At 42.7% G+C, this 10,843-nt stretch overlaps 1 protein-coding gene and 1 pseudogene across 1 annotated transcript; both read right to left on the reverse strand.

Moving 5' to 3' along the window:
• Positions 1-373: 373 nt before the first annotated feature.
• On the reverse strand, positions 374-4,500 carry tmem200b (transmembrane protein 200B). The gene has a single exon (XM_038725593.1). It carries the CDS (start codon positions 3,308-3,310, stop codon positions 2,099-2,101), a length of 1,212 nt encoding a protein of 403 aa, XP_038581521.1. The 5' UTR covers positions 3,311-4,500; the 3' UTR covers positions 374-2,098.
• A 2,870-nt stretch (positions 4,501-7,370) lies between these two features.
• Positions 7,371-8,266, reverse strand: LOC119907903 (annotated as a pseudogene).
• Between the last annotated feature and the right edge of the window lie 2,577 nt (positions 8,267-10,843).

Below are 10,843 nucleotides of genomic sequence, written 5' to 3' on the forward strand. Positions count from 1 at the left end.
ATTTGGAGTGGTGGTATGTTTTGCACGCAGGTAGTGCATAATGACGCTCAGATGGCAACAGAGAGAATTCACCTGCCAGGGCATGTCCCAGAGAGGCTAATATACTTGCTGCCTTCCGGATGATTTGTTGGTTACAGAAAGCATTAAGGCCTCTCTCTTTCAGTCCAATGATTTTAGAACAAAGTGCTGCCTGTACACTATACTTAAGTATCTAATTTCCTATATTACAGTATTACACCCCTTACATTTATGTAAATATTTGATTATATCTTTTCATATGACAACACTGAAAAAATGATACTTTGCTACAATGTAAAGTAGTGGGTGTACAACTTGTATAACACAAAATAACACATCACTCAGCCATTAATGTCTAAACCGCTGGCAACAAAAGTGAGTACACTCCTAAGTAAAAATGTGTTCAAATGAAAAGATATAATCAAATATTTACAAAAATGTGAGCGGTGTACACAGTAGTGTGAGATACTGTATCTATGATTACCCTCCGTGTTAGCACCTGTAATTAAAAATATTCCTTTTCACAAAATGTCAAGGATTAAACACCGCCAAAACAAAGAGACACCTGAACATTTTGTTATTTTTGATCATTTAAGATAAATAAAGATAACGCTGTACAAAGAGCAAAACAAAATGTGACATAATATACCAAAATAAAAACATAACATGGTGCGTGAGTGTTACTTGGCCATGTGCTGTTCTGCACTGAATTAATTCAAATAAATTTTATTTATATATTTTACACATTGTGGAGATCTAGAACGTACTCTTTGTAAGACCATACTCTTAATAAGTAATTTGTCCTGCTTGCTGATCTCAGGAATTAACTTGGTGAATGATAAAAAAGTTAGGAGGATCTTAGTGTATCATAATTACCATAGTTGTAATACATTATAACCATTTTATAATGCATAATGTGATTATAACGCATAATAATGTAATTATAATGCATTATAGTTATATATGATATTATAATGTATTACTACTATGTTATTTTTGGAAAACATTAAATTAGTGAAATGTAAATGTCAATCATTTAGTTGTTCATCATCACAATGTTGTGTCAAATTGGAGTACTCAATTTCTGTTAGGACCCATATCTTCTCACTGTCCTCTAGCTGTCCATTCTGTGTGTGCACTGAAAAAAAGTATCTGGTGCTTATACTCAGCCCTGGCTCTCTAAATGGGAAACAAACAAAGTGGTTCGGATCAAGTCACACACTATTCCAGCAGTTCCAGCTATGATGTGTGTGTCAGTAACATTTAATGACTTGCCCACAGACATTAATTTTACTTTCTAGTAGACATGCTGTTGTTGTGATTTTTATGCAGCAATTATGAAGTATACTTGGCCATATGTCATAACTCAATACTGTGCTATGATAATTGTTAGAAAGCATTATGAATATAGTACTTATAACTATAATTATACATTGGTATAAGAAAGGTATAATGCTGTATAATGCATCATAGACATGGGCGTCATACAAAATGTTAATGAAATAATTTCTCTTAAAATAAAATAAAATAATCTTTTGACCATCACTACTTCTTGTGCAAATAAAACAATCAAAGACATTGCTCTGCATAAGTATTAAGATGTAACATACTGTACATCACTGCCATGCATTGCATTTAGAGTATGGGACATCAGCTGAGTAAAAAAAGTCAAACTTTTCTGTGCTTGCATTTATCAAGAGCTGTCAGCGCTTTATGGGTTCAGGAGGACAGGTAGTTTGGTTTTAAATCGACTGCACAGTGAAAACAATCTGCACCCGTCTATTTCTCCCTCACTTGGTTGTGCACACTATGTCCTGGAAACAGGCAACCCCAATTTGGCATTGAGTTACAAGGGCATTTCTGCCAAATCTAGCCAAGCAAAGACAATAACCTCTGTGTATTAATATTCAATTTAAGATTGAGAACAGATGAACCTTGTGAGAAATACTGTACTCCAAATGATCCAGGGCTTAGTTTCTCTCTGCCCCACACAATCTATATAGGAGAAAATCCAGGGGAAACTATCATTACTTCTTGGTTGTCAGGATGTACCCTCTGAACTGTATAGCTTAAGCAGCTATCACTGGAAAGGCCCAGAGCCAAAACTCTTATCCCACTGAGTACACTGCTGCTCTAACTGATCCAGCAGTTTGTCCGCTGAGTCCTCTTTGTTCTCAAGTCTCAGGTATCGTCTCCCACTGCACTGGTCTAGCCGAGGCCAGCTTCTGTGAGTTTGCTCAACTGCACCCATAAACTGCCTGGGGATGTTCATGCAAACCTGTGAACTAGCTTCTCTCCTTGTGACTAGCGGCTGATTTATTTGACCCTCCTCTCCGAGGGCGTGGAGTCCTTCCTCAAGAAGCACAACAGTTAGTGCTATGTAAGGGTTAGTCCTGTAGCTCATACTGTGGCAGCGCCTCGGCTGGGCAGTCAGGATATCCACCTTGTCCAACCCTAGGGATATGGAGCTGGCAGACACTAGGCAGTTGTTGGGCTTGTCCTTGTGCTCAGTACCAGCCTGTGCATTAAAGTCTGTCTGACTGGAATTACGTGAGATGGATTTGGAGTGGAAGCAAGGTGGAGGCTCTGACTCCTGGTGGTGGTGGTCTTCTGTCTGGAGAACAGCTTGCTGGTAGATGCCCATCACGCTGTCCTCCTGGTCTCTGGAGTGTGTGGTCTGGAGCAAGGGCTCAGAGCTGGCCAGCTGCTGCAAACAGAGGATGCTGACATGGGCCGCTGGTAAGCTGCTTACCCACTGGTAGTGTTTTGCCATCGAGTTGGCTGTTGCTATTTCTTTAAGGTCCGCTGAGGGCACAGCTGCAGACACTGAACAGATTACACTACGCATCTGAGCCAGCAGCATCTGAGTCTCTCTGTCCCGGTTCTCGTACAGGACTGTGTTGGCACATATGAGAATGAAGAGTCCCACCCCCATGATTACAGGTCCCAAGAGCTTCATCCGTTCACTGTGGATCAGGCTGGCTGTAGATAGGAGGCCCTTAGCTCCCAGACTCCAGCCAGATGTCTGCGAGTCAGAGATACTTTCCCCCTCTGCAGCTCCCAAGATGGATGATCTTGATATCCGGTAGGGCCAGTATCCCGCCACAGCCAGAGCTGTGCCAACAACCACCACGATAACTCCCACCACCAGGAAAACTCCAGGCAGGGAGCGGATGCGAAGCTTGCCTTGGACAACTCTGTCTTTCTTGTTTCTGCCTCGTAAGTTGAAGTGAGACTTTTGATGGCAGAAAGGTGAAGCTGTTGTAACACCTCGGGCCTTCTGGGTCTTCATGGCACAGGTCAGTCAAGAGCTTTTGCTCCTGGTTACACCCTGTCAGAGGACTTTGGGAGTGAGGACATTTCAAGAGTTAATGCAGCTATAAGGGTGTATCTACATACATTAATTAAAATATATATGTTAGTCCGTATCTATCAGAAATCAGCTAAGGTTTTTAAATTTCCGTGATAGATCACAAAAATGTGATGTAGACAAATCATCTCTTGGTTACAAGTACGTAATTATGCATTTTTCCATTTATTTTAACCATAGTAGGCTATTTCTAATTAAATTTTAAACAGATTTAAAGCCACTATGTGTACGATGTGAACTTTTCTTACAGGTGCCCACTTGTAGTAGTATTAACAACACATCAGGCCTAAAGACACAGAATGAATGGGCTATACATAGACTACAAAACAAAAAATTGTACCATCAGAATAATCTAAAAGATGCTCTCATCACAGAAATTCTATACAGATTAGCTTTATAATCTAACTGTGTATTTCTACAGTTGCAGTTCTGCAGTAAAAAAACAAAAATCTGACATGTTTCAGTATTACAGTTTCTGTCAAAACAGTGGAAATGTTTGTTTCAGATATATGATGGCAGTAACGAGCATTGTAACTATTTACAATTTGAAATTTAGTAATTGAATCAGTTTCGTCAATGTGCCTTTGAAGCTAGTAATGTAAATGCTCTGTATTTGTATAGTGCCTTTCTAGTCATTCCAACCACTTGAAGCGCTTTACACCACATCACATTAACCCCTTCACAAACACATTCAACCGCTGATGAGCAGAGACTAAGATGTCAACTCCTCATCAGAAACAAAAATTCACTCATTCGCACACATTCATGCCACTGGGAGCAATTAGTGGTTCTTGCACCAGGACACTGAGACATGCAGGCCAGGGGAGCCTGGGATCAAACCACCAACTACGACTGCTCTTCCCCCTGAGCCACAGCTGCCCCTTTTATGTAGGGACCTATGATTTCCACGATGCGGAAAACACGACGGAATTGCAGAATTTGATGATTTAAATTGAATCAGCTAAAAAACACAAAGTTTCGTGGAATCTGCCAAAATGTGGATGCAATTTAGGGCCACAGCTGAAACTCATTGAAGAGTAATGTGGTGAATGGCAAGCTTTTTTAACGTAAACGAAGACGAACGAAATAACGAAACTATATGTGAAAAAACATTGTCGTTAACTGAAATAAAAATAAAAACGAGGCTTTACAAAAAAAACATTACTAAAACTATATTGTAAGTTTGGAAAACTAACTAAAAGTAATATATATACACACACACACATATATATATACACACACACACACACACACACACATATATATATATATATACACACACACACACACATATATATAGAGAGAGGTCATGTTACTTAGAAATGTGTTTTATTGTGGCCAAAAATCTTCTTCACCTAACGTAAAACATTATTCAATTCAATTCAATTTTATTTATATAGCGCCAAATCACAACAACAGTTATCTCACAGCGCTTTTCATAAAAGAGCAGGTCTAGACCATACTCTATGATTCTATTTACAGAAGCCCAACAGTTCCCACCAAGAGCAAGCACTAGGCGACAGAGGCAAGGAAAAACTTCCTTTTAAGAGGCAGAAACCTCGAGCAGAACCATGGCTCAGGGTGAGCGGCCATCTGCCTCGACCGGTTGGGGGTGAAGGGGAGAGAGAGAGAGAGAGGGATGGAAGGAGAGAGAGGGGAGGGAGGCAGCCTACACAATATACACACACAGAGTTACAGACAGTAAAGGTGATGTTGTTATAGACTAAATAAAAAATGGTATAGATATTTATAGTAGTGTTAATGATAACAGTCGTAATGTTAATAATTATAATAACAATAATAATAATAGGACTAGTAACAATAGTTGTTGTAGCAGAGGGTGTTGAGCAGGAACACAGGGGCAGCAGGTGACCCGCAGCCACAGATCCAGACTCCACAGCTCCAGAGCCAGAAACACCTGCAGGAAGTGATAGGAGGAGAGAGGAGAGGGACGAGAAAGCACAAGACTACCGGAAAGGGAGTTGTGTTAGTAACATGCAATAATGGGATGAGGTTGCATACAGAGGGAGAGAAAGTAGAGGAGAGAGGAGCTCAGTGCATCATAGGAAGTCCCCCGGCAGTCTAGGCCTATAGCAGCATAACTAAGGGATGGTTCAGGACTCACCTGAGCCAGCCCTAACTATAAGCATTATCAAAGAGGAAAGTCTTAAGCCTAGTCTTAAATGTGGAAATGATGTCTGCCTCCTGAACCCAAACTGGAACCTGGTTCCACAGGAGAGGAGCTTGATAGCTGAATGCTCTGGCTCCTAGTCTACTTTTGGAGACTCTAGGAACCACAAGTAACCCTGCATTCTGGGAGCGCAGTGCTCCGGTGGGGTAGTAAGGTACTATGAGCTCTTTAAGATAAGATGGTTCCTGACCATTAAGAGCTTTGTAGGTAAGAAGAATGATTTTAAATTCTATTCTGGATTTTACTGGAAGCCAATGCAAAGACGCTAAAACAGGAGAAATGTGATCTCTTTTCCTGGTTCCTGTCAGAACACGTGCTGCAGCATTCTGAATCAGCTGAAGAGTCTTAATGGACTTTTTTGAGCAGCCTGATAATAAGGAATTGCAGTAATCCAGCCTAGAAGTAACAAATGCATGGACTAGTTTTTCTGCATCATTTTTAGACAGGATGTTCCTGATTTTCGCAATATTATGTAGGTGAAAAAAGGCGGTCCTTGAAATTTGCTTAATGTGAGACTTAAACAACATGTCCTGATCAAAGATAACTCCAAGATTCCTCACAGAGGGCAGGGCGATGCCATCAAGGGAAACTATATCTTTAGATAATGCGTCATGGAGGTGCTTGGGCCCCAGAACAATAACTTCAGTTTTATCTGAGTTTAACATTAGAAAATTACAGGTAATCCAGGTTTTAACATCCTGAAGGCACATTTGAAGTTTAGCTAACTGATGAGTTTCATCTGGCTTGATCGATAGATATAACTGAGTATCATCTGCATAACAATGAAAGCTTATGGAATATTTCCTAATAATATTGCCTAAAGGAAGCATATATAAAGTGAAGAGGATTGGTCCGAGGACAGATCCTTGTGGAACTCCATGACTAACTTTGGCATGCATGGAGGACTCATCGTTAACATGTACAAACTGAAATCGATCTGATAAATAGGACTTAAACCAGCTTAGAGCTGTTCCTTTAATGCCAATGAAATGTTCCAGTCTCTGCAATAGGATCTGATTCAATTCAATTCAATTTTATTTATATAGCGCCAAATCACAACAACAGTTATCTCACAGCGCTTTTCATAAAAAGAGCAGGTCTAGACCGTACTCTATGATGCTATTTACAGAAGCCCAACAGTTCCCACCAAGAGCAAGCACTAGGCGACAGAGGCAAGGAAAAACTTCCTTTTAAGAGGCAGAAACCTTGAGCAGAACCATGGCTCAGGGTGGGCGGCCATCTGCCTCGACCGGTTGGGGAGAGAGAGAGAGAGAGAGAGAGAGAGAGAGAGAGAGAGAGAGAGAGAGATGTAAGGAGAGAGGGAGGGGAGGGAGGCAGCCTACACAATATACACACAGAGGTACACACAGTGAAGGTAATGTTGCTATAGACTAAATGAAAAATGGTACAGATATTTATAATAGTGTTAATGGTAACAATCGTAATGTTAATGATTATAATAACAATAAGACTAGCAACAATAGTCGTTGCAGTAGAGGGTGTCGAGCAGGAACACGGGGGCAGCAGGTGACCCGCAACCACAGCTCCAGACTCCACAGCTCCAGAGCCAGAAAACCTGCAGGAAGTGATAGGAGAGAGAGAGACGAGAAAGCACAAGACTACCAGAAAGGGGAGAAGTTGTGTTAGTAACATGCAATAATGGGATAAGGTTGCATACAGAGGGAGAGAAAGTAGAGGAGAGAGGAGCTCAGTGCATCATGGGAAATCCCCCGGCAGTCTAGGCCTATAGCAGCATAACTAAGGGATGGTTCAGGACTACCTGAGCCAGCCCTAACTATAAGCTTTATCAAAGAGCAAAGTCTTAAGCCTACTCTTAAATGTGGAGATGGTGTCTGCCTCCTGAACCCAAACTGGAACCTGGTTCCACAGGAGAGGAGCTTGATAGCTGAACGCTCTGGCTCCTAGTCTACTTTTGGAGACTCTAGGAACCACAAGTAACCCTGCATTCTGGGAGCGCAGTGCTCTGGTGGGGTAGTAAGGTACTATGAGCTCTTTAAGATAAGATGGTGCCTGACCATTAAGAGCTTTGTAGGTAAGAAGAATGATTTTAAATTCTATTCTGGATTTTACTGGAAGCCAATGCAAAGAAGCTAAGACAGGAGAAATGTGATCTCTTTTCCTGGTTCCTGTCAGAACACGTGCTGCAGCATTCTGGATCAGCTGAAGAGTCTTAATGGACTTTTTCGAGCAGCCTGATAATAAGGAATTGCAGTAATCCAGCCTAGAAGTAACAAATGCATGGACTAGTTTTTCTGCATCATTTTTAGACAGGATGTTCCTGATTTTCGCAATATTACGTAGGTGAAAAAAGGCGGTCCTTGAAATTTGCTTAATGTGAGACTTAAACGACATGTCCTGATCAAAGATAACTCCAAGATTCCTCACAGTGGTGCTGGAGGCCAAGGCGATGCCATCCAGGGAAACTATATCTTTAGATAATGCGTCACGGAGGTGCTTAGGCCCAGAGCAATAACTTCAGTTTTATCTGAGTTTAACATGAGAAAATTACAGGCCATCCAGGTTTTAACATCCTGAAGGCACATTTGAAGTTTAGCTAACTGATGAGTTTCATCTGGCTTGATCGATAGATATAACTGAGTATCATCTGCATAACAATGAAAGCTTATGGAATGTTTCCTGATAATATTGCCTAAAGGAAGCATATATGAAGTGAAGAGGATTGGTCCAAGGACAGATCCTTGAGGAACTCCATGAGTAACTTTGGCGTGCATGGAGGACTCATCGTTAACATGTACAAACTGAAATCGATCTGATAAATAGGACTTAAACCAGCTTAGAGCTGTTCCTTTAATGCCAATGAAATATTCCAGTCTCTGCAATAGGATCTGATGGTCAATGGTATCAAATGCAGCACTAAGATCTAATAAAACCAGTACAGAGACAAGTCCTTTGTCTGATGCAATAAGGAGGTCATTAGTAATTTTCACCAGTGCTGTCTCTGTGCTATGATGAGCTCTAAATCCTGACTGAAAATCCTCAAATAAGCTATTGCTCTGTAGAAAGTCACACAGCTGTTTAGCAACTGCTTTCTCCAGGAACTTAGAGAGAAATGGAAGGTTAGATATAGGTCTATAGTTGGCTAAAACATCCGGATCAAGTTTGGGCTTTTTCAGAAGAGGTTTAATTACAGCTACTTTAAAGTACTGTGGTACATAGCCTGTTGATAGAGATAGATTGATCATATCTAGTATAGAGGTGCTGACTAAGGGTAGAACATCTTTAAGCAGTCGGGATGGGGTCTAAGAGGCAGGTTGATGGTTTAGATGAAGAAATTATTGAAGTTAGTTGGTAAAGATTGAGGGAAGCAAAACAGTCTAAACATGTATCTGGTTCTACAGCTGTTTCTAAGGTTCCTGAGTTAAGAGATAAGTCGGTGCCAATTGAGGGCAGGTCTTGGTGAATTTTGTCTCTAATAGCTAGAATTTTATCATTAAAGAAGCTCATGAAGTCGTAACTACTGAGTTACTGAGTCTGATGGTCATTATGTGGGATCAACTTAAATACTTGCATTCATGTTAACAATTATTAAGTTCATGTTACTTAGAAATGCGTTTTATTGTGGCCTAAAAGGTAATTCATCATACTCAAAACACTGCTTTGAATTAATGTAATTCTGCCAGCAGTCTTAACTAAAAAATTCTAATGGAAAATGTTACCTTTTGTTTTTTTGTTGACCAAATGTTTTATTTTTTAGAGTGAAATCGGGACTTTCCCTAGCATTAGAAGTATTAAAAGGGGCTATATGTAGTTTTTTAATGAAATAAAGGGGGGGGGGGGGGGGGCTGTCAACTCCTTAAACAAAAACATCGCAAAAACATCTAGCTAGCTAGGTAGTTAGCGACACCCCGGGGTGTCTATTTGCGTCTATTGTACGCAAAATCGCCGTTTTGCATACAACAGACACGGCTTTTCCAAAGCGTGTAAATGTAAAGCTGGGTGTGCAGAACGTCTCGGGTTACGTATGTAACCCTGGTTCCCCGAGAAGGGGAACGAGACACTGCGTCGGTTACGACACTATGGGAAAGCCTCTAGGCGAAGCAGTAATAAACTGCAATAAAGTGGCACGACTAAGAGGAGAGCGCACGAGTGCCAGGTGCCGAAGGAAGGTCAAGACTGTAAAACTGAATGAATGTGTGCGGAGTGGCCCAGCCAGCCGCTAAACAAACATCCTGCAAGAGGCCCCGGAAAGGAGGGCTCGAGAGGCCGCCATGCCTCTGGTAGAATGAGCCCTCACAGCCACAGGTGAAGGCAAACCGCGCACCTGATAGGCCAGGGAAATAGTCTGAACAATCCAGTTGCTAATAGTATGTTTGGATGCAGGGAGCCCGGCCCTGGGAGACCCAAAACACACTAGCAGCTGGTCAGCCTTCCTCCAACGGGAGGACCTCAGAGTGTAAATACTCAGTGCTCTGACAGGGCAGAGCAGATGAAGTCTCCCGTCCTCCGCCGTCACATGAGGTGGAGGATGAAATGCCTGCAGCACTGTGGACCCTGCCGCACAAGAAGGCACTTTAGGGATGTATCCTGAATGAGGGTGCAGGATAGCCTGGGGGCCTCAGCCAACCCCCCAAGAACCACTGCCAGATCCCAAGTGGGAACCTTGGACCGAGTTGCAGGTCTCATCCTCCGGGCACCACGGAGGAAACGTACAACCAAGGGAAGTTTCCCCAAGGACCCCTCCCTCAGAGGGGTGTGGAAAATAGCTGCCACGTACACCTTGAGGGTGGAAGGGGAAGACCAGCAGAGAACCGGTCCTGGAGGAACTCAAGTACCTGAACCACCGGGCAGGTAACAGTGTCCACCGACCGCTCCCTACACCAAGTGGAGAAAACACTCCACTTCAGGCCGTACATCCTCCGTGTGGACGGGGCCCTGGAGCTCAGGAGGGTCTCGACTGCTCCGGCTGTTAGACCCGCCTCTAGGTACTGTGCCCCCTCAGGGGCCAGACCCACAGTCGCCATATGGCGGGGCAAGGGTGAAGAACCCGGCCCTGTGCCTGGGACAGCAGGTCTCTCCTCAGAGTGACGTCCAGGAGCGACATGATGTCCGAGAACCACACCCGGGTTGGCCAGAACGGGGCTACGAGCAGTAACCTTTCATCCAGCTTACCGCTAGCCTGTGGTGTCTGCTCCTCCTGTGGCCAGTTGATGTTGAGCTTAGCCACGGCTCTAGTCACCACCTCCAGCAGCACGTCATAGTCGGGCGCCGCCAGATGACGCCGC

Source organism: Micropterus salmoides, unplaced genomic scaffold (genome assembly GCF_014851395.1).
Source record: "Micropterus salmoides isolate LMB-PRFRI ecotype aquatic unplaced genomic scaffold, ASM1485139v1 Ms_hic_scaffold_17, whole genome shotgun sequence".
Lineage (NCBI taxonomy): Eukaryota > Metazoa > Chordata > Actinopteri > Centrarchiformes > Centrarchidae > Micropterus > Micropterus salmoides.

Excerpts from the sequence above, each read along its gene's own strand:
- tmem200b (XM_038725593.1), bottom strand. The coding sequence starts at position 3,310 with ATGAAGACCCAGAAGGCCCGAGGTGTTACAACAGCTTCACCTTTCTGC.